At 26.3% G+C, this 24,971-nt stretch overlaps 1 protein-coding gene and 2 long non-coding RNA genes across 4 annotated transcripts; 1 reads left to right on the forward strand and 2 right to left on the reverse strand.

Annotated features, from left to right (window-relative positions):
- Nucleotides 1–4,907: 4,907 nt before the first annotated feature.
- LOC135119870 (intersectin-1-like) lies at nt 4,908–15,758 on the reverse strand. 2 transcript variants are annotated; one of them, XM_064044250.1, is made up of 28 exons: nt 15,716–15,758; nt 15,473–15,565; nt 15,314–15,377; nt 15,129–15,214; nt 14,721–14,867; nt 14,006–14,069; nt 12,025–12,098; nt 10,505–10,619; nt 10,332–10,431; nt 10,223–10,282; nt 8,302–8,382; nt 8,182–8,243; nt 8,004–8,127; nt 7,744–7,838; nt 7,602–7,648; nt 7,478–7,553; nt 7,283–7,403; nt 6,992–7,157; nt 6,906–6,939; nt 6,711–6,850; nt 6,580–6,651; nt 6,411–6,523; nt 6,287–6,342; nt 6,199–6,236; nt 6,101–6,138; nt 5,839–5,923; nt 5,427–5,651; nt 4,908–4,995 (listed from the first exon to the last, which is right to left on the reverse strand). In XM_064044250.1, the coding sequence occupies exons 1-27, from the start codon at nt 15,726–15,728 to the stop codon at nt 5,431–5,433; spliced, it is 2,385 nt and encodes a 794-aa protein (XP_063900320.1). In that variant the 5' UTR covers nt 15,729–15,758; the 3' UTR covers nt 4,908–4,995; nt 5,427–5,430. The 2 variants fall into 2 exon arrangements, with proteins under 2 accessions (XP_063900320.1, XP_063900319.1); XM_064044249.1 differs by having other exon boundaries at nt 6,199–6,239.
- Nucleotides 15,759–15,964: 206 nt separating this feature from the next.
- LOC135119847 (uncharacterized) lies at nt 15,965–17,985 on the forward strand. Its single transcript, XR_010278390.1, has 3 exons — nt 15,965–16,044; nt 16,233–16,303; nt 17,827–17,985. It is a non-coding gene; the product is annotated as an uncharacterized LOC135119847 (long non-coding RNA).
- A 3,359-nt stretch (nt 17,986–21,344) lies between these two features.
- Nucleotides 21,345–24,299, reverse strand: LOC135119846 (uncharacterized). Its single transcript, XR_010278389.1, has 6 exons — nt 24,207–24,299; nt 22,044–22,196; nt 21,857–21,933; nt 21,694–21,773; nt 21,572–21,642; nt 21,345–21,413 (listed from the first exon to the last, which is right to left on the reverse strand). It is a non-coding gene; the product is annotated as an uncharacterized LOC135119846 (long non-coding RNA).
- Between the last annotated feature and the right edge of the window lie 672 nt (nt 24,300–24,971).

The raw sequence follows: 24,971 nt of genomic DNA on the forward strand, positions 1-24,971 counted from the left end.
CCTGAGAATTTGCATTTTATAGCCCGATTACTAGAAGCTCCGAGAATGTATTCTCAGAAAAATAATATTTACACGTATATATTATCTGAAGTTCTTATTATTTTTTCTTTAAATGTGCTTAACAGAGCACTTACATAAATGTGAAAACTAATCGTAACATCTATTTAGTTGAGCTAATGATGAGTAAACAAGGAAAAGGAACTTCACTGTTTAGAATTTTATTGCTTTACAGCACGAATCTAAGATTTAATAATTGAGGGTGACCATTTACTATTTTTAGCAGGTAGTTTTTAAAGAAACGGACGTAATATGCATAATATATATATACATATATCAATAAAGCATGTATGGCACGCACATTTAGACGACGAATCTCTAGACCATGCTCCAGACTGTGAAAGGCTTAGAATTGTTTGCGATGCTTTTGAACTTTCAAACGCTTAATCACTTCCAATTACTGTTTTAAAATGTAGAGACGTCCAGAAAAAAAACACGAGTTATAGAAATTAATACAATTGCGACAGAATAGATAATTGTATTGTCAGAGATTCACAGCTCTCCCCAAATGTACCTTTTAGCATCTGCAACTTTGCGACGTATCACCAGGATCGGTGGTACACTAGTGGTGGAGGGGTAGCTTCCTGATTAAACATAGCATTCAACGCCATTTAATAGCATTACGGCTGCCCGAGGAATCGATGCGGTTGATATTACTTTTAAGCTGCCTAGACAGGGCCCCGTGACTGTGATTTGCAATCTTTTAATTTTTCCCTGCCAATTATTAACGTTGTTCAATTTTTACGCTCTATTAGTCCATGACTTTCCGGCAATCCTAAGAGGAGGATGTAACTTTAAACATCCTGCGTGGAACAGTCGGATCGCGAACCAGAACGGCTACATCCTTGAAGCTTACGCTGACATTAATGCCGTATGTATTAAAGAATTCTTTTATCTTTCTTAATATACCACAAAAAAATAGCGTGCTATTCATGTGTAAAGAGTAATGTTTAACTTTATTCAATTAATAGCAACCGTTCAAATTTCTGCTAGCGGTCTTAACTGGTGACACTATACATAAAAGCTGGTTTATGCTTTCTTTGTCATAGGCAAAATTACTATTTTGTCCTTATCACACAGTTGCCCAACACTAATCAGGTATTCTGATGCCGTGGGTATATAGTGCCTACTTAATATCATTTTTTGCTACGCCCAAGGCCGGTATATAACTTTTTCTACCCATAGTTCCATTATTGTGTCGGAAATCCATTATAATTCTCAAGTCAATAAGTGTTTGGCAGTTAGCACCCAATCCAAGTTAATTTCACTTGAACTTTTTAAACTTGTGAGATTCTGCTTAAAAGTCCTCTCTCAATATCTTGATTTCTTCTATGTTTTGTAATATTCCCAGCCCTTCCACATTTGAAACATTTAAATTTTCTCGTAATCTCTGCTGTTGTCTCTTTACTTCCCGTGCTACTAGTAGTTCTATCGTCCTTTTTCTTAAAAGACAGTTTGACAAGCCCAAGGCTACATCATCATGTACCACATACTTTTGTTGAGCTGTACTTTTCCATGAAAACGTAGCATCAACTTTGTTCAAATCTATTTTCACAGTTGGCTAATACGTCGATTAAATGTCTCGGGTCCCCTCTTAAAGAGTACCTGTATCAGTCTCTGTTAGTACCAACCTTCAAATGATACATGTCAAACTTTATTAACGTTTTGTATCCCAGCCAACGAGGTATAATGAAATTATAGTGGCGTTATCTTTATTATTTTCCTAATAGTGAACAAATTTCATGTGTCAGCATTAGCTTAGAAAAGAGTTTAGGGAATCCGTACCTCGTAGAAAACGATTTGTCGGTGATTTACTGAGGTAAAAATAGGCCCTTCGCGCACAAAGGATGCTGAACGCCCAAATAAGGCGGTTACTCCAAAAAAATCAAAAAAATCCACTAAAAAACTGCCGTTGGTGAACATAAAGTAAGGTTGCGAAAGTTAGCTGACTTCGCAAAGATACCAACGGGATGTATGCGCTATATTTCCCAAAAACATTTGGGTATGAGAAAACCTTGTTCGTAATGGGTACCGATTTTGCTCACAGTGAACCTGATACAGCAACGTGTTGATGATTTAGAACGCTATTTTAGAGCTGTTTAAGCGGATTAAAAAAGATATTTTTATGCGATATGCGTAAATGGCTAAAACCCGGATTTCATCATTACACTCCAGAGCTAAATAGGCTGTCAACTGAGTGGAAAGCAAAAGGTGAAAGGCGCTCAAAGGACCAAAAAAGCAAATGTCTGCCGGAAAGTTTATGGCCTCCGCTGGGATGCACATGCTATAATAATCATCGACTATGAATAACGAATATTATATAGCAATTTTGGTTCGATTAAAGGATGAAATTACTCAAAAATGTTCCCAGATGGCGGGAAAAAAAATGCTCTTTTATTAAGACAATGGCACCGTCTCAAAAGTTCATGGTTACGATGGTAAAATTGCATGAACTGAAGCTCGGTTTAATTCCGCACCTACCGTACTCTCCAAATCTCTCCTTCGGCAAATTTTAGCTCTTTGCAGACGGCAATTAAATGCTCTAAAGAAAGAGATTTGGGGCCAAGGAAGGAGTCCTCGTCAAAAGAGGGACCTGTATTAAGGGCACATACAAGTCTTCTATGGAAGGTGTAGAAATGCTGTAAAGCGTTGGAATGATTGTATCGTTATGAAAGAGATATATTAAATTATAAGGTTGTATTCTGCCAAATAATTTTGGTTTATTAGTTAGTCCTGGGACTTTTCAGGCGAAGTGGTATACATAGTATATCTATGAGCCCCATACACGACTTTTTGGTGTAGTTCGAATTAAATATATTTTTGTCTTTCCTAATAATAAATTTTGAACTTTTTATATCTTGATTTATTACTAAACCTCCTACAGACAAGTTAACCGAGTTTTGTAAATAACTCAAAAAATTGTACTTGAAAAAGAAGAAAGACTAAGCTCGTTGTATTTATAGGTTTCAAGATAGTGGTTAGTATAAATTAAGTTAAAAAAATGACAAATTTCTGTAAAAATAAGTTAATACTTTTGACTAAAAAAATAAGATAATATAAGGAACATATAAAAAATATTACATAAAATATATAAACTGGGCATTAGTTATAAAACATTCGAATAAAGAAAATAACAAGATAAAGCATTTTAAGTGAAAAATGTTAGTATAAACGTTAATCATAAAAGCTATTTGCTGATAAAATTAGTGGATTTCAGCTAAACGTTTCCACTCTAAAAATTTCAGATAGCAAGCTAATAGAGGTGCAAAATGCCTTCTTTAGAAATGCTGACTTAATGTACTATAAAAAGGGGATAGAAGAACAACGCATAGTTAGACGTTCACAAAAGTGACAAACTATATCCTCCTTAAAGATGTAAAAATAATACTAGACATTTTATTTTATAGAAAAGCGTATGGGAAATCTTCCGCATGATAAGATACCAAATTTAGCGGAGAATTTTTTGGCAAATGTAATTACCTATGACTAATAATTTTATATTAACGAAAGCGAAAAAAGGATAATACTTTAAAAATTTTGCAATTAAGTAAATATATACTTTCACTAGTTGACCAATGATGAGAATCGTGAACTTTGTTTTGTAAAAAACTAATTTTACGGGTCTAAGGACAAAATAAATTAAATGATTACGAATGAATATACGTAACCAAAAAAAATTAAAATGTATTAAATAACTCAAATAGTCACCCTCTTCTTACTACAAATACTACAAAAACCTTTAAAATTTTAATTAAAATCTCTTTCATTCTTAGTTAATATTAGAAGATGATACCAACTTTAATTACAAATCAGAAACTTAGTAACTACTATCTCTACGGAAATTCCGCCGTCCACACAGGCATGCGCCGGCTGTACTTATTTCCTAAACATATGGGCTGATTACTTTTGCTTCCATGTACGCAAAAGTGCGACTACTAGGGGAGTTAACAATATAATTGAACTAATGAATTCTAATAAGCGTGCGGAGCTTTAAGGAACAAAATATTTGCTTTTTGAGTTTTGCACCAGTTTAAGGAAAAAGAGTCCGCTTTTACGCTTTTTTTTTAAAGCTATGTATTTAGAGGGTTAGAAAAACTATGCCAAGAGCAAGGTCGTTGCCTTTTTTAAATTAAACATAATTATGGGTCTGAAAGACCTCGGTGTCGCCGCTGAATACGTAGCTAGCGAAGCGCTTTTTTTTTTTTTAAAAAAGAAATATAGAATATGGCAAAAAGCTGATAAAATTTAGACAGTGCGATATTACAATGTTAATCTTTACTTTGACTGCCAGCAAGACAAATTATTTGTGTAGAAATTTTTTATATATATAAAAAACTTTCTAATCGCTTTTAAATTGTTTAGAAGCACTTTAGATCTTTGAATTATTATAAAATTTAGAACTCAAGTAACTCAGTTTTGGCTTTCAATGTTAATATACTAGTAAAGTTTACTCTATAACCTAATTTTTTGTAGATCTCGTTGCTTAATTCACTCTTTAAATACACACTTAAGTAATATCATTAGCTCCAGTAAAAATTATGGTTAAAAGGATTTTTAAAAAATTATAATTATGGAAATAAGAAAATTTTAAAAGCGACTTCTTCATCTTTGCAAGCTTAGCACCTCCCTTAGTGGTTAAAGTTAATTTTTATTGGATCTCTCCACACGAATTTAACTAACCTACTTTAGTATGCTCGTCCAGTACTAAAAAATAGGCAGAAAATAACGGAGCGTACTATTTTAATCAAAACCTCGTTTTCAATAAAAATTTACGCAATAGTTGTTAAATTTACAATTTTTATTGTACAATCATAAATGAAAATTCAGGGTAACCCTTAAACATTATTTGAGGGAAACATTCATATAAAAGTTTAGCCATCTACAAAACCTTTCATCCAATATTTTCATCAATCTTTTCAGTAATATTAATAATATCGCCTAAAGTTTTATTATTTATTATAAAAAAACAAACTATTAAAGTGGAAATCTCGTAAAAACTTTAAAAAATTGTGAAATTCAAGCAAATTATAAACTTTATAAAATAAATTATCATTAAAAATTATATAAGTAAAACTAAACAGTTTTCATATTTAAAATAATAAAAAGTAAAGATGAGGAACACTTTACATATAATACAAGGTAAGTAGAAGTGGGAATAATAATAAAATACAGGAAAATAAAAGTACTAATAAATTTTAATCTCTAAATAATTAAATTTTTTAGAGATTATTGTTTTATATAAAATATAAAATTTTACGTATCAATTAAAAAATAAGTATATTTAAAAGAAAAGAAACTAATAAAAAACATTTATAATATATATAGTATATAAATAATTATTATTTCCTTCAAATATTATAATGACTAACATTTCTATAAAACTTCTTCGGAATGCAAGTCTGCAGGATCTTCGCTGTGGTAGTTATAAAGAGTAGCGCAACGAGAATCACGGCCTTTTGTATTGCTTTGGGATAAAAGCTGGAGGCAACTTTTGGGGAAAAGACCACGCGCGCTTTGGCGCCCTTTTTCGTAAACTATTCCCTCCCAGAGTTCTTCGTTCGGCGTGTGTGTGTTGGTGACGAGAATAATGTCGCCTAAAAGATAATGATAATAATATCCATTGTATAGTTTCTAGAAAGTCTTAAGTTTTCATATAAATATCTATAGATGGTAATAATAAAAGTTCCCAAACATAAAAGCCAGTAATTATGAAAATAACAATTAATTATATAAAAATTTGGTAGTCTTTATATCATAAAAATTAAAAAAAAGTTACGAGACCTTTTCGTAGTGGGATTTCAGAAGTATCACCAGGAAAAAAATTGCGAATGGCTTTAGCGGTCAGTGCATTCTCCTCACAAGATAACTTTTTATATTTATATTAATTACTTTAATTTAAATAAGTTACGCACAAAGAAAATAAATATAATATAAAAGTAAATGTTATAGAAAAGTAAGAAAAAGTTAATCTTTTAAGTTTTATAATTATACATTTTTATTATTTTGTTTTAGTGCTTAATATTAAAATATCTAAAAAAGTTACCGTTTTAGAAAACTGATTATCACCGCCAGCACCACTTTCTATAATAAATATAAAAAGTAGAGAGTCGTGCAATATAATATGAATAAAAAGACGAAAACCATGTGGAGTGCCATGTGCCGGAAACGTATCCAGAGCCCTCCTATGTGTTATGCATAAGAATAATTATAATAATAATAATAGTAATACTCTGAATGATAATTGTCAGTATCGAGCTGTGAGAAGGACAACCGACCATCGCTTTCCTAATAAAAAGATTAAGGTAATTCATTAGCAATAAGAAAACGACGCCGAGTTCACAACAAATAAAAACCGCTAGACTGCTGGATCTCGAGAGACGATTGGCTGGGACCCAACCATTCTTGTCTCGCACAACTCCAAACCACCAATCGTTGTTCTTCTTCTCAATTACCTTTACGGTATCTCCTTCAAAAGGGTATATATTGTTGATGAGTTTGTTACAACAGCTAAAGAAGAAGTACCCTTTTTGAATGATATATCGGTACCAAATTTCGAGTGATAGTCGCCAATTGCAGTATAAATCTCACCAGAATCTTGTGGTAGAAAAAAGAAACTTTACGGTAAGGGCAAGTCCATCAATAATATTTTTTACTTTGTTTTTCTAGTAAGTCGGTCTCATGTGACCTATTGGAGGAAGGCGAGTCCGCGTGGGAGTCTGATGAGTCACGTGGGATGGCAGTAGAAGAAGGCGTAGGCGAGGAAGGTTTAGAAGCGTATTGGTCGAATGGATTACTATAAAATAATTACAATAAGTTTTTAATATTTATGTAAATATACAAAAGTTTACCTCCAACTTATTGACTCGATGCCTTGAAACAATCCTCATCATAATAATTATTATCCATATTATTATAATTATAAACTTTCTGGAACCTTCTTCCTCTCGGACGTCTTGAAACGGATTTAGCAGGGCTTTTTTCTTTTCATTTTGTAATTTTCTAGTACTTCTGTTTTTAACCTGACTTTCCAGCTCTTTTAAAGCAGAACCGTAATTTTTATTGCTATCAGGAAGCGTACTTTTTTTAATGCTCTTCTTATGCTAAAATATAATAAATATTTAAAGTGTATTGTAAATAATGCAAAACTTTTTGAAAAAACTATAAAATAATAATCTGTTTCCTCGTTAAAAAGTAAAACAAAATCGAGGATTGGAGTTAATTGAACCTTATTGCGATATGCAGAATAGTTAGACCTATCATCTTCAAGATCTTTGCGTTTTTCAAGCGCTCGTTCCAGCTGTTGGCTAAGCAGCTCCAAGTCACGTTGTTTTTCTTTAACTATAATTCTGATATGAACCAATTTACATGTAAGCCATCGTTGTTTTACTGCTTATTTAATATTATTAAATAATATTAATACTTTTTTTGATTGAGTCTTTTCTCACTTAAGGAAAGTGAACTTTCCAACTCTTTAATATTTTCATAATAATATTTCACTATAATATTAAAATTAATAAATAATACTAATAAAATAATTATACTACCCTTTAAACTGTGTTCTTCGAGGTGCTTCTCTACATTCCCAGTTCCTCTAAAAAGTAATAAAAAGTTGATTGTAATAAAAAAAATAAAATAATTAAAATATGTTATGATATAAATAACATTATGAGTGCTACTTAAAGTTACTTTTGGTAAGAAAAAGTTCCAGAAGATAAACTTTTTTTGTTATTTTGTAGTCTAGTAAATTCGTTGCATAAGTCTTTATATTCCGCTTTCAAATTCTAATAACAAAGATAGTAATAAACCTTAGTAACAGATTTAGTATGTAATATAATAAAATTAAGATCACTTTTTTTAAACTTGCTTACCGTTTTTTAATGACTCTCTAACACAATATTTTCACCAATAAGAAAGCAATTTTTTACATAACAATCAATCAGAGGCACCTTAACTGCTAAGGAAAGTTCCTCGCACTGCCTTAAGTAGTCTAAGTTGGCCGTGCATAGTTCTTGATGGCTTTTGTGTAGTCGAATCAGACGAAGTTCAACAGTTTCTTTTTTCCTTTCTGATCTGTTTTAAATATGAATATTTAGTAACGAGAAAAAATATATATATTAAACAAACTCTTTTCGGTTTCCGATAACATGCTCCAGTTGGCTACGTAGTCGTTGGATTTGTGTTTGCGACTATACATAGTCGATAAATGAGATTATTAAATTAATTGGAAGATTAAAGCTTTAGTACGTTATTAAGTTTACGTAATGCATCAAGTTTTCGGGCATTTATTATTTGCTGTTCTTGTTCACGTTGCTTATTTAATAATATCTATAATATTAGAACAAATTAAGTGCAAATGAATTGTCAATATACAAAAGTAGTTTATGGAAGGTGTGTAGTTCCACATACCTTTATTTATTAGTATATTGCTTTAATTTAAGGAGTTAATTTATAGGTTTAATTTTTCTAAAAAACTTAAATTGGTGCAGAAAATAACTACCAGAAAGGTCAAAACTAGACATTTCCTCGGAAGGTAAAAGAAAGTAAAACCTTATAATATATCAATTTTTATATTTGATCGAGTTTATACAGAAAATGCGTAAAGTGACCGTTTTTAATAGCTTTCTGGTAAAAGCCAAGTGGATGTAAATAAAAAAAATAAGTAAATTTGTGACCTACAAGTATTTATATAGTTTAAGTACAAGACAAATTCTTGAATCTTTCTTGCTAATGCTGAAAGTATACTAAAAGAAACATTGAAGAACGTTGTGTACAAAGTAAAGAAAATTTGAAACAACTTATTTTATAGACATTCAATTTTCTTTGTGGTTAACTGCTTGGTTTCTATAAAGTTCAGGTTTTCTTTGCTATACAGCGCTTAAGCCTTAAAAATTTATTTAAAATATGGTGCGGTCTTTTTTATACTTATAAAACAATACCGAATTGTTAACAATTCTTATGCTAACGGCGTGAGCACACGTTATAATAATAGTAAAAGCTTTATTTTTAAGTCAACTTTGTTAAATCACCAAGGAAGTGTTTTTTATTTAAAGCAGAAGAAATAATTAATAGAAACTCTAACCCTCTCTATTAGGTAATAAACTTCTCTATGTTGTGGTGCGAACTACACTTTAGCACAGAGACTCAATACTTGTCTTTTAAAAACGTGTTCTGGCAAATAATTGGCAGAAGGGCCAGTTGTGGAGTTGCTCTATAAAATAATAGTTCTTACTTAAAATCGTTAAATATAAATTAAGCTAACTGAAAAAAGTGAAAAAAAAATATACTGGCCCCTATAGTACCAAATTACAGTTCTCTATTAGAATAAAGAATGTTTAGTGAAGTCAAGAAGTTATTGGAAACCCAACTCAATGTACGCTCAAGTAACTTGCGTCCCTTAGGCCGCTTACTACCAAGTTTTTTAATATTAACCAAACCTTGTTTTAACTTTATATATACTTCTAAGTTTAAGAGCTATTCTTAAATAAAGAAAGGCTGCCAATAATTTCATTAGATTAATAATAACCTGTCCATTTAAGTAGAAGTATGGTTTAAATTCAATAATCTAATATTTTATATACCCTTTTTATTGCAAAATAGAAGTATAAATTAAACTTAAAATCAAAAAAGCTATTATGTGAAAGGATCTTAGAGTTTTCTTTTTTTCTAAAAACTAAAATTAGTTCCTGAAGATTTTTATCTCACTGTATAAAAATGTCTGCTTTCGGCTCATATATCCGTGACTGTTATTTCCTTTTAGGGTTTAGGGTGTATTCTGTCTCTAAAGTGTTTTGCCTGCCTGCATTGCCTCTCACTTTTTGGTTGTGAGGTAAAACGGAAAGCGTGAGAGTTATAATTATCGTAAACCCATAATTTAAAGCGCGCTTAAACCTCAACGAAGCAGTGCGCGAAAAATGGTGAGGTATTTAGTCTATATATGAAAATATTTGCTCTGCAGTCTCTGGTAACACCTGTCACGCAGGAACTGAAGAGTAAGTAAATCCAGAAAAATTACAATATAACTTTAATAACTTTTAAAAGTATAATAGGAAAAATTCATCATTTCTTAACAATTATATATTTCCATATAATAATTTTTATATATTATATTTTAAGGTACTTTTAATAAATATTATAAAAATATTATAAAGATATATAAAAAAATTACCTGCCTTCTAAACTCCATTTCTCTCTGTTCACTTAATTTTTTTAAACGTAGTTCTTCCGTCTAATAATAGATTTATAATAGTTACCTTTATAATAATAATAATATTAACCACTTGACTCTTTTTCAGTTCTTCATTAATTTCGTGTTCTTGTCGTTGTAATTCTTTTCTTCTTCTTTCCAATTCCTTCTGCGCTTCCATAAAACACTCTCTTAATAATAATAACCGTAATCAATACTATGAAGTTAATATTATGGCTACTGCTATTATTATTATTATAATACTTTTCTTCGTTAAAAACAATATACTGCCGGCCAGCTTCCAACTTTGTTTTTTCTAAGTGTTCAGGAGAAAGTTGTTTAGGAAGAGACTTTGGAATTGGACAGCCAAACTCTGCAGCTAAACGAAAATTATTAATAATATTTAATATTTACAAAAAAATTAAATTTTATTTAAAATAGTATAAATTTTTTTATTATTACATTACATTATCATGAAAAAATTTTAATATAAACTTTTAAATTTCTTGCTTTTTTAACTTTTTAATAAACTTTTTTCTATAGAAATAATATATTATACATAATCACATATTTAGTTTTATTATCCTTTACCTAAACTTCTTATTCAATTAATTTTTATTATTTTCTCATATTTATATATTTAGCATTATTTTAATTAAAATTTTTAATATATCAAATTTTCTGAAATAAATATATACTAATGCTAATACTATCTTAAATATAATATTACTTTTATATAATTAATAAACATAATAATAAAATTGAAAAATTTGGCATTTTGTAATTAGAACAAGTAAATATTATGTTTCATTTTTTTATTATTTTATAATTATTTCGACGAGTTTTTTAATGCAAAAATATTAATTACAATGTCAGATAGAAAGTTGCTAAATTTATAAGTTACGTGATTTAAATTTAATACTAAAGGTTTAAAAATATTATAATTTTTTATTATTATTCTAAAATGTTGATTTTAAAATTTTTTTAGACAAAATAATGATTTTTAATAGTTATATATAATTTAATAAAGAATTTTGATGTTTAAAAATATTTAATAAATAATAATTTCATACTAATCTACATATATATAAATTTTAAATTTTACATTTTTACATAAGAAATTTCACTTTATTGCGGAAAAAGTACTTTTAAGATTTTTTTTAATGACTCTACTTTTTAATTATTAGAAATGGTTGATAATTTATAAAATAAATATTATTTAATTTTTAATATAATTTAGATTTTATGTAAAAAGTTCACAGGTTTCTATATTTAGTGTGTCTTATACATTTTTCTTTCAGCTTTAAAAAGTTTTTTTCAATAACATTCATTACTTTAATTTATACACATAATAAAAAAAATTTCTTTACAAATTAATTATTTTAAAAATAAATTTATATGAAACCTTACTATATATTATATAACTCTTTAACTTTCATGCGATTCTTATTAACTTTAAAATTTTTATTATTACCTAGTTTATAATTCAAATTTAATTTTCTTATGAGGCTAGTTGATACTACTTTAAGTTTATTTATACGTTAATCCCAATAATTCATTAACCCAATGAGTTTTAAATAATTATAAACAATTTTACTGTTGAATATAAAAAAAAATTATTTATATAATAAATTTTACTTTAAAATTTTCTTCTTAATTAGAAAATTCAATAAGAATTTCATTACTAAAATATGATTTATCTATAAATTTTATTAATTAATAGTATCTATTAATAACAAATTTTCGAAGTTTTTAAAAACGTAAAAAACATTTATACATAATACCAGTCACTAAATGCTGGCAAACAATGAATTCGGAAAGATTTAATGAACCTTTTTTATTCTCATCGCATAAATTCCTTTTTAATTTAATAAAGATTATAAAAAATACTAAATAAAACTCAATAATAATATTTTTCAAATTTTTTTATTATTTAAACAAAAATAGAATAAGGTTCATTAAAAAATAAAATTAATTTAAAAGATTTCAAAAAGTTAGTGGGCTTCACCCAGATTTTATTTTCCAGTTTCTATGATAAGTTAACTCGAATATAATTAATACTAATATAATGCTTTAGACATCCAATATATCCAAATTACTAAACAGATAACTTTCTTATTTTATTAGAATAATACTAATATAACAAATATCTGTAGTAAAATAAAATTCTACTTTTTAATTTAAGTTTTAGTCAAAAGTGTATGGGTATCTTAAGAATTTGGTTTATTATTTATAAATATATAACTTGGAAGCATTAAGTTAACCTCAAAATTATTTAAATTAATAAGCTAATTTACAAGTATTATATGGATTATTATTTTTAGATAAAAAATAATTAAATATAAATAAAAGGAAAAAATAAATAAAAATAAGGTTTAAAAATTATTTTATATATAAAGAAGGAAGCATTCTTTTTTTGTAATTTAATTCTATTTATAATAACCATAAAAAATTAATTAATCCAAAAAAAAAATATAATATATATTATACATTATGGACGTATAAATTAATATTTATTACTAATAATATAACTTGTTATACAATTTGTCTCTATTAATCTATATATTGGAATATTTATTTGTAAAACACATCTAAAACACTTATTATGATCATAATAGAACAATAACAACAATAAATACGATAAATAATACTACAATATTAATAAAATCGTAAGACAAAAAGGAGGGCAATTGTATAGTAAACTTGGCACTAATTAAATAGTAATAATAAAATAAATATAAATAACAATAATTATTTTATTTACTTTCAATATTATACTTCTACTATTAATATTTAAACAATTATTTTTTTAGTTCTACTAGCAATACCGATGCCATCAAGCAAACATAAGTTGGTCAAATCAAAAAAACAGGTAATTATTATAATGTATTGTTGGTCTATATATGCATTTAAATATATTGTTTATTTCATAACATACTTCTGATGTAAACTTGGTTAATATACAACCAAGTGTAGCAACAGACATTAAAAAATGGATCAAATAAATGCCAATTGGTAGATTTAGCAAATTCAGCTATTATAAGTAAATGGATTCATTTAAAATATATTAAAAACTGTTATAGAAAATTTAATCTTATAAAATGGATTGTAAATTTATAAAACTTTTGCTAAAATTTTAATAGAAATATTTTACTATTATTATTATAGAAATTTTTTATAGCTTAACTAAATCATTCGATTTACCAGTTTTTAACTGTTATTTATATGTAGCAATAAAAAATTGTGAAAGTTTAGACTCCCTTTCAATTTTATTATTGAAAGTAAGATGCTTCTTCAAATAAAACGAAGCAGTGCCAAATATGTAACTATGTCACAGTTATAATATATTAATTGCTCAATAATAACCCAAAAAAGTTAAATAACAAATATATATATAAAATATTCAAAAATAAAAAAAAAAAGTGGTTAAGTAAAAAGTAAAAACTATAAATACGCAGGAATTGTCCAACTTAAGGTAAATTTATTATAATGATCATAACATTATATGTTTTTAAAAAAATTTTATTATTTTTTTAAAATAAAAAATAATCTGAAACTTTATTTTTGTTGTTTAAGTAAAAATAAATATTAAATTGTATAAAATATTTAAACATAATTTCGTTAATAATAAATTTGATAAGTAAAATTAAAAAGTTTAATATAAAACCAAATCTAACTTACATAATGATAACATTATTATAATTTTCTGAAAATATATGCCTTGAATATAATAATAAGTGAGGGTAATGAGCTCAAACTTAATACCAGATCTCCGCTAATATTTCTTTGGGCACTTTAGAATCTTTTACAAAATCTCTCATTTTAGATCCTTTTAAAATTATAAATATATTATTATATAAATTTTAAAAAAAAAGTTAGCAAACCATAAATAATAAATAATACTTCTACATATAGCAAGACCTTTTGATTTTTAAAATATTATTTAGATCTTTAATTTAAGTAGAATTTAATTATATTTTTTTTACAATACAACCGCGACCCCGTGATGCGAGCCAATCAAAAAAAAATCTGTGGCTCACGCTTTAAACCAAGTAGCTACAGATATCGGGGTCCGACTGTTTTTAAAATTTAAAATCTTTTTTCATAGATATTAATTCCAAATTTAAAATAATTTTATAAAAGGGCTAGGTCATAAATATTGGATTTATAAAGAAAAATGAATATTACAATGAAGATAATAATAATCAAATTACATAATAAAAATTATAATACTATAAAGTCAGTAAATTAAGCTGAAGAAATAAAATACTTTAATTCTTAAGCAAAAAGCATAACATCATAATAAACACTTTTAACTTAATAAATTAAAAAAATCAAAAGTTATTATTCAAGTTATTTGTAGAAATAGAACTTATATATAACCAAGTAGTAATTCAAAATGTAAAAAGATATAAAATTTAACTTTCATAATGAAATTAATAGCCAAAAAAATAATTAAAGTGGAACTAGTATAGAAAACCTGAAACTCTGCCTTCTTTGCCAGTGTCTAAAGTATTAAAGACGTTTTTGTACTGAAAAAAATCTTCGTCAGTTAAGATTGGAATATCGTTAGACCAAAAAGATTTCGGTCGTAGTGGAAAAGGCAGTAAAGATGGGAGCGGGTAGCCTTAAAAAATAAATAATACCAATAAAAAATTATAACACTTGCAAGATAAAAAAAATTTATAGATTAACTTTTTAAAAAAAATAAAAAAGTATTTACTAAAAATCTGAGAAGTTGTTAAGTATATAACTTAGAAGAAGCAATAATTATTTAAAAAAACTATTTATATATAAAAAGAAAATGAAAAAAATAAAACTATTAAGCAGTCATTTAAGAGTAAAGGTTATTATAAAAAAACTAATAATCTTTAATATATATACTAACCTCTCCGCCTCAAGTTAATTAATTTACAACCGATAAAGAATTCCTCAAGCGTAAGCTTTCCATCTTTATCTAGATCACATAACTCCCTAAACCAAGTGAAAGACAATAAATCCATAAAATTTAAAAAATAAAAAATTAAAGGGCAACGAACACATAGATAAGAAGTATTTATGATTTATTATTACCAGATTTTTTTTAAGTCAACCTTTTTTAAGCCACTTTGCAGAAAAACAGAACGAGCTTGTTCGCCTTCATATTAATATTATGCAAAAAAAAAAAGGAATGCTTTTGATATTAAAGGCTTAAGGAGAAGTTCAAAAATTGTTTAACGAAAACTAATTCACCAGTAACTTTATCAGAGGAAGGTTCAAGGCTTAAAAATGCGGATCTATAAGTGCTTTTCTCACGTTCCGTAAATTCCCATACCGAAATATCATCTTAAAATTTAAACAATTTTTAAATATGTATATGTTAAAACTTATAAAATCTTTAATAAAAAAAACTTTTTTCTTTACAATTATGGTGGAAATTAATTAATAATAACAGCGCGAAACACACTGACAAGCGCAAGAAGGAGTAACTATTACCCGGAAAGTCCATGACCACCACCACAACAAATAAGAAAAAAAACTCGCGTTGCCCAATTTTAACTTCGTTTATTGGCAATGGACAGGTTCTTAAAGCTAACAGACAAAGAAAACTTCCAAAAAAGGATATCTCCTCAAAAACGGGCTTCTATTATTGGTTAAGGCAATTAACTTGAAAGCAATAAATGGAAAACACGAATCGCTGCATGTTACCATTTCCACCACTTCGAGGTTTGCTTATGTCGTTTGCTGCAGAACGGCAACCTCTACTCTCAACTAATAGGAATGTGAATGAGGTTCTCGATATTATGAAAAAGAATGTAGAGAAGGTGTTAATCATTTCCTTACTTTCATCTTATTTATAATTCTTTATATATTATTATACATAAGTTATAAAACCTTTTTTTAACTTTTCTTTTATTTATTACTTTTGTTTTTCGTATATTAACACATATAAAATTTCTATTTTCTGTTGTTAATATATAATTTATATTAACAAATTTTTTTTTTCGTAAAGGTTATAGAAAGAGAAGAACAGTTATCCAACATCCAAGAACGTTCGGATGCTTTGGAGGAAGGTTCTAGCAGGTTCGCCTTTACTATTCAAACTAACTATATTACTGTTAACTTTATAATAATCTTTCTTTGATATATCTGTTTAACTTCTATAACTTTTTTATGTTGAATTATTTTATCAATAAAGTTTTTAATTTTTTTTCAATTGATCGTATAAAACTGCTTGAACTTTTTTTTTATTAAATACGTTTATAAAATTTTATACTCATTTTCTAGCGATTAAAGTTATTTTAGAATAAATAAAATTAGTAAAACTGTCAGTTTTATTATTTTGTCATCTTTTTAAATAACATTATTGTTTAGCAGTGGATTGATTTTATAATAATAAATAATAATTAACTTTTTAAATATTCCTTATTTCTAACTTTTATGTATATTTTTCAATTTTTATAGTTGTTCTTCGTGCTTTATAAAATAATTAATTGTGAATTAATCTTTAAGTAAATACATTTTTTATATAATAAGCATAAAATTACATTCGAATTTATATAATTAATAACATTAAACAAGTTGTGTTGTAAAGATAATAATTATTTAAGTTTATACTATTTTCTTTTTTAATACTACAGTGAAAGCAAGTTTACAACAAATTAACAATAATTATTAATCTTGAAAAATTTATTAATAACTTTACAAAAGTAATTATAAAATAATAATTTAAAAACTTTTAAATTTTTTTTAAAAAAAATTTCTTAGGTTTTGTGTTTATTAATTTTTTTGAATTTCTATAAAGTTTTATAATTTTTTATATTTTTATAATTTTTTTTATAAAACTTTATTTTTTGAGGAAGACTACAATATTTAAAAATAACTCAAACTATTATGTGTATTAATTTTTTTAATTGTCAAATATTATCAATATAAGAAATTAAATATTCTTTTTAGTTAATCTGAATAAGAAATTTATTATTATATAAAGGTTTAATAATTTGCCTTTGTTATCATTTTGCATACATTTTAATTTTAATTTACTTAAAAGGACTCAAGAGTTTATTACTATATTAATAAATAGCATTTCATACTTTATTTAAATAAAAATTATTATTTAATTAAACTAATTTATTATTGTAACTAAATTTAATTTAACTTTAAAAGTTTATAATTAATTTTTTAATCTTTAGATGTATTTAGTTGAAAAAGTATTTTATCTTTAAATTTTTAAATTATTTGTTTTTGTTATTAATATTTTATTTAATTAATTAAAAAGTTTTCTAAAAATATTTTAATTTTAATTAAAAAATATATTTATATTCTTCTTTCATTGAACAGATTTATTAATTTAATTTAAATTCGCTTTATAATTATATTTATAAAATTTAAGAGAATATTGTCACTTTAAAATATATTAGTAGTCTGATTCTATTATTAATAATTAATTTCACTCATTCAAAATTTTGTCTTAAAAAAGTTTATTATAAGTTAATTATAATAGTACTATTTATTTTGCTTAATTATAAATTTATTATTCCATTGTTGGGTTACTTAATTAATGTCTAATTATCTTTATAATTTTAATTTTAATAAAATATTATAAGATTCAGCTCTGCAGGAAGGCAGGTTCGAAGAAAAAAGTTCTGGCAGAATAAGAAATGGTGGTTATTGCTTTTAGGGATTTTATTTTTACTTGCGCTAATTCTACTGCTATCCTTCAAGCCGTGGCGGTAAAAAAAAATTAAATTCAAACTTAAATTAATTTTAATAAATCTTTAAATTTTCTGTACTACTGAATTTTATAATAAAAGAAAATTTTAATGGGAGTTGAATCTATATTCTTAGTGAATTTGCTTTGAACTTTTTTTTGTATGTATAATATTTTGTTTTTGCGAAGTAATTAAATAATTTAGAGAGTCATCATAACTTTCTACTTGAGGAAAGTAGTAATTATATATCATAAAATAATTTACATTTATTAATTTTTTAAAAAAAAGATGAAACTGTATTAAAGAATTTTAATTTATAAATCACGTTATAGTAAAGTTTAACTTTTACAATTAATTGTAGTAAAACAAAAAATACAATTTTAATACTGATTTAAAAGAAAGAGGACTCAATGAAATCTAATTTATGAAAGTTATCAAGTAAATGTTTACTTTTCAGTTAAGGTTAACTTTTAAGAGTAAACAATTAAAAAAAATTACGAATACATTGTAATTTAAAAAATTATGTAAAGACTAATTTTTTTAATTTAGTTAATCAAGTAAATTTACTTTAGGAAAGTCCACTTTTTCGAGTCAACATTAAAAATGGTTTCATTTTCAATTACTATTTCAAAAGAATGAAGTTTAATTAAACAAAAAAAAAAATTTTACAAAGGTTAAGTAAATTTACCTTCAGTAAGGTATATCTTCTCCTAGTAAACGTTTAAAAAATTATATATATTTTTGATTAAAAAGTTGAATATGAAAATGACTAACTGAAATCTATTCTGCTAAAGTTTACAAGTAAATTTTACTTTGTAGTAAAGTTTAACTTTTACAAATGAACTATTAAAAAGAATTACACACTATCATTAATTTAAAAGAAGCACTGGCTCGATGAAATCTAATCTATTAAAGTTTACAACAGTTTTTTAAAATATAAAGTATCTCCCGAGTTAAGTAGAGTTTTTCATAATATATATAGAAATCTAAGGACGACTTTAAAAATTTTGCTAGATATATCTCATTTTTGAAAGAAAAATTTTTCTTTTGATAAGCTTTTATAAAGTAGCCCTTCCCTTAAGAACAGTTTACAAAAAACTCGTGGAATAATACTAAATAATTGTTATTGTTCGTGGTTATTAGAAACTAATTTTTAGACGAAACAGTTTGGTGGAAGCCAAAGTTACTATAAATTATTAAAGAACTTTTATTATTCAATTTTTCCTTACTACTCTTTATTATAGTTGCACTTAAATATAAGTAATATTTAAAGAAGAACAGGAGATAATTGTAAAGCAAGCGCAGGGCTAATAAATTATTTTTTGTGAAACAGTTCCTTGTGCTAGAATCGAGCCAGGAACTTTCGAATACTCGAGCTCTCTACCAGGAGTGAGCAGACGTGTTACATAGTTTTCAAGCGAAGAGTCATAATTTTCTTGACTAATACTAACAAAACCTAGCGCTAACGCTCGTCAAGTGGAAGGCCATGAAGGGGCCCGACCCACGACCCGTAAATAAGTTCATTCACAAGCAGGCGATTAGTATTCCTGGCTAGCCTGTCCTAAAAGGCATTGGGGTTAAGTTGACTGAAGGCGCCGGTAAAGAGCTTCATTTCGCACAAACCACGGCGCGTTTGTTATCATGCGCAGCAATTTGTTCTTTTTTACTTGAAGTGCTGACGCTATTTTAGTGAAGTCGTAGGTCCATTCAGCAGACGCCTATGTCATTTTAATGGCTGGATGTAAAACATACATTGTCGTTTGTTTCGCAGAGAAAGCTTGTTCTTACCGCATAGTAAAGGGTAAAGCGCCCTAGTTGCTGTTTTGACCTTTGCCGTGATGATCCACGTGCAGCTGCCAGGAAAATTTGTTGTCAATGATGACACCCAAGTATTTTGCTTGGGACCAGAACGGAATGTTCACGCCATCGGTTAAGGGCGCAACAAGGGGATGCATTTCTTAATGATCATAATCCATCGCTTGACAAAAACTTTCCAATTACAGCACCAATCAGCAAGAGCGTCAAGATAGAGCTGAAGCTGCTTGCATAGCAAGGCGGTGACTTCGAAAATGAGTAAACGGCCGTATCATCGGCTTAGAGGGCGATTCGTGTGTGTGGAATTGAGGGCAAGGGTACGTTGCTCACATAAAATTGCAAGTAAACGTAGCGAAAGAAGTGATCCCTGAGAAAATCTTGCTGTCAGAGATCGCAGCGGCGGCTGTATATCTCTCACACACCAATATATTATAAAACGGCGTACATTCATTTTCTTCACAATAAACCAAAAATATTTCAATAGTAAAATTAAAAATTTTTGATTTGCCGCTAAGTTTTTAATTTGTTGCATATTAACTGGAAGAGGTAATTTTAACTTTTTCCATAATTGTATTATTATAATGTAAAATTTGTAAAAAAAAGACGACAGTTTGTTTAATTTGGATCAGAGATTTAAAATATTGAATTTTTTAGTTAGCTGACACACTAAAATAATTTTTTTTTTGATAGGTGGATTTCACAGGCTGATATTTTCTAGAACTATTATATTACAGGAAAAAACATTGTATAATATAGGAAAGCCAAAGGGCTTAATTTTCTTTTAGATGACTAGCCCAATGTCAATTTAAACTAAGAGTGAACAAACACAATTCCAAAAAAACGGTCAACGTGCGCCAACTCGCTTATATTTTGCAAAACCCTCGGGCGAGTAAGCCTCACATTACATAACAACCGGAAAAGTCTTAATTTGATTAGCCACTCTTAAATTAACTTGAAAACATTAATTATTTTTCTTGGTTCTTAACTCTACGCCTATCTTGTGCTACATATGTGGTCCTTACGATTGTGTATAAATATATATAATGCTATATTTAATTTTTTATTTGTATAATTGTTTAAACTTTTAAAAATTGACTTGTTTTTCATTTTAAGAAATTGTTACTTAAAACAGAGAAGAAAAAAATTATAGGCAGATGACTAACATCTTATACGTATACGACGAGTCCACGGCTATAAAGTTATAAAGCTGATATAAAAAAATATTAACGTGCTCTATTAATCTCCTCGAGGGGATGTACTTTTACAAGCTTTCTAGTTGTGGTTCTGCTCTCTCTAGCGTAGTGTAGCGCCTTCACAAGTGCTTTACATAATCACAAGGAAAACATAGCGCATTATGAAGAGGGGAGACGACCAGGTAACAGTGCTAATATGTTACTTCTTTTTGTTATAATTAGCTTACATTACACAGGCATCTATACTTTTTTTATTATTATGTACATTTATTATTATACCATACTTTTCTGTATACTTTACAATTTACGTTGTAGAAAATGTTATAAACTAATAAATCCAATAATTCAAAAAAGTCAACACAAATTTTAAAGCGAATTTTATTTATAGCTTTTCTGTGAAAAAATTATAGCATTAGTCCGATCATTGATTGACCTTAAAAATTTTGCGTTGCTTGTAGTGTCTCAGCCACTCATCTATAATAAATCATTCAGTTGGCCACGTGTAAAAATATAAAAAAATAAATTAAATCCTACTAGCGTCCGTGCATTTTATATTATACTTAACATTTTTTAAAAAACGTCTTCTTATAATTAATATTAAAAAATATAATTAGCACAAATAATTTACTAACGAGGATCTATCCCATAAATTTTTGCAGCTTTTATAATAAGTTTTTGGGGATTCCTGATTTCGTAAAGTGATCTATTATGCCATAATAATTTTTTTAATCATATTTATAATTATAAATACCACCTGGCGCCCCAACTATACTCGATTTCGTTTAAATTATTTTTAGAAGAGGAAATGTACTTTTGCTTTTCAAAGTGATTGAGCTAAAAAAAAAATAACTTTAGTGACATTATCTAAAAAAATAACTATTCCGCCTTATGATTTTAAATAAAATTTTTTATTTTACAAGTTTTCTGGGAATCCCAAAATTTTCGTGGTCAAGATCTTTTTCAATGCCGACAATTGACAGTAAACTCCATAACTCTTTAATAGAAAAGTTTAAAATAGTTTTTTTTATAAAAAAAATAAAATTTTTTAAGCGTTGTAAATAAATTATTTAGTCTATATTAAAATTTTTTAAAGTTCAATAAAACCTTTTTCAGGAACTTTATTGTTTTTTAACAAGATTAACGAAAGTATCGTAAAAAGTAAGCCCAGTTGAGCAAATTCATCTTCGGAATATTTAATCACACTTCCCCTATTCTGTAAAACATTAAAAACTCCATAAATTTTGACTTGCCCAGTCCCTAAAATTGATTATTTATAAAATAATTATTTTAGCGTGCAGAGATTTTCTATGCATGATAATTTTTTTTTGAAAGCTAATAGAAGATTATTATAATAAAAATGTCACAATTTAATCCAAATATTTAACTTTTATGAAGTGCAAATCTATTTTACACATTTTAATTGAACGAAATTGAAATAACTATAAAAAGTTTTTAACTACATAATGGTTTTCAAATTTATTTTATGTTTAAAAAATAGTGGGTATACCGCTACTTCAATAACTAATTATATAAAATATGGAAGTTAAAGTAAATTTCTCAAAACAAGCAATAATTCGGTTTTGCATTTGAACTTTAATGGGGCCATATATTGAAATATTGGTAGAGTTTTTTTTAATTTTCAAATTATTTTACTTGCCTTTTCATATTTGTTAGTAAGGATCTTAATAGTTTAAATATAATTCCTAAAGCCTGTAACCGTTAACTATAGATATAGGAGAATTAAGTAATTGTTTAAAGAAATATTTATTTAGTCTTTCTATACAATTTATCAAAAGTTAAAAGTCTTTAGCTTTGCTAGTTCCAATGAAAAATATTATAAGCAAAGTAATGTTAAAACATGTATGCTCTTATTTAACTTTAAGGATTGGAAAAATAGCAATAATTATTTCTTTTTAAAACGTTGAAAACTTTATAAGTTTAATATTAACTATAAAAATGGTAGTAATACTTATTATAAATATCACATTTTACTAATATATATGAGTAGAAATGAATTTTTGTGAGTATCTTGAGCGAAATTTATATTATCTACATAATTTACCTCTTATAAGTACCGCATAAAAACCAACATTAAAAAGTGTTGAAGTTTAGAATGTTGCTTAAAATTTGCAGGATTTTGTAAAGAACAATGAATAAAGTTAACTATAATAACAAGCAGTGTGAAGTACGTATAAATTTTTCTAAAAATCAACAGATCTTTTTTTAAAGAACTATTTCAGATCTTTAAAAAAAATCAAAATTCTTATAGTAATTAGTTATAGAAACGAATAGTATATAACTTTTATCAAACAAATTTAATTTGGTCGTACTTTGAGAAAAGCTTTAAGAAGTGTTTATAATTGAGCAATACTGTAGCTATAGTTTTACACGCGAGTAATAAAGTTACCACCAAGTTTTAAAAATTATTTTATATTAAAGATTTTAGTAGTATTACTGTAAAATTTATAACGAACAGATATATTATTTAATTTCTTTCCCATCTTGAAAATATTAATGTTTTCATTTCTATTTTACAATCTTTAATAATTAACAATATATGAAGGCGTTTGGGAAAATTTATAAAAAAGAATTATCAATTCTATTTGTACAGTAAAAAGTTATAAAGACTGAAAACTAACAAATGGCTAATGATAAACAGGAATTGATAGTTATACTATTTTTTCCAACTCTTAAAAGAGCTTAAATGATTGTAATTTATATACATTTTATAATTAAATTTTTAAACTAATTAAATTAAATTATTGTAAAAACATCAACATGGATCAAAAGTTATAACCAAGAAAGCATATAAATTTACTAAAACTGAATATTACCAAATTTTATTACACTAAACTGTGAGCATCACATACTTGACTTAAAGATTCTGAAGGGCTGAATGAATAAAACATCTAACAATCAGTAAAGATTTAAAAAATATAAATTTTCCTTTAAATTTTTAATTAAAACTAAGTTATTTTCAAAATAAATTATTTTTTCTAATTATAAGTTATACTTAGATTAAATTATTTTTAAATTAATTAGTTTATCTAAAGATGTGGTATAAAATTTAAAGTAATTACACATTGCGTCAAATAATTCATATTATTTTAAAAGTAAATTGTTTTTTCTAAACTTCATACAAGGAAGTTGTATACCATTAAAGTGTTACACAATTCTCTAAATTGTACTTTAATTAATTAATTTTAAATTGAACTGTTTTTTTTTACGTAATATAAAGAAGTTGTATACATTTTAAAAATTACAAACCAGATTGAATTTCCAGTAATTCTAATCCAAATACCGATCTCAACGTTTTATTTACTAAACTAAGTAAAGCCGAATTCCAACGGGCTCCTTCTTTTACGGCTGTACAATAATAATAATTTCAATTATGTTAGAGAAAATCTTTTAAACGAGTAAAATAAGAAAGAAATTAAATAAAACTCAACTTTATTTTAAGCCGAGTATTATTTAAAAATTTAAATTGAATTTTTTTTTAAATATTATATAAATTAAAAACCACTTTTTAATAATATATATAACAGCATTTATATATTTCATTATGCAAATTTATGAATATAATATGCCTATTTTATTTAATTCGCTTTGCTTTATCCCCTCCTTATTACGATCTTGAGCTAAGACATAGCGGACGAGGTCAGAAATTAAATTTTCTATGATGTAATTTAAAAATAAAATGTTTTTATAATATATAAATTAGTAGTATTAATTAACTTAAATATATATATAAGTACTAAAGATAAAAAAATTGGATTCTTAGTACTATAAAAAAAAAAAGCTGGTATTATTTACACTTTCTTAAAAAAAATTCGAAAATCCTTGGCATCGAGAAAAAAAAAAATTTAATATATGTATATTATTATAATCTTAAAAAAATATTTTACTCATAACAAAACAAAGAAAAATATTTTTTATTTATGAAAACATAATTTCGAAAGGATGTAGGTACCAAGGTTCGACGATTCTGTAGCACTAGTCATATGGCTTTTACTCTTAAAAAACTATTAGCAA

The sequence above is a fragment of the Zophobas morio genome, unplaced genomic scaffold (assembly GCF_036711695.1).
Source record: "Zophobas morio isolate AGI-343-1 ecotype UQ-CSIRO unplaced genomic scaffold, CSIRO_AGI_Zmor_V1 ptg000311l, whole genome shotgun sequence".
Lineage (NCBI taxonomy): Eukaryota > Metazoa > Arthropoda > Insecta > Coleoptera > Tenebrionidae > Zophobas > Zophobas morio.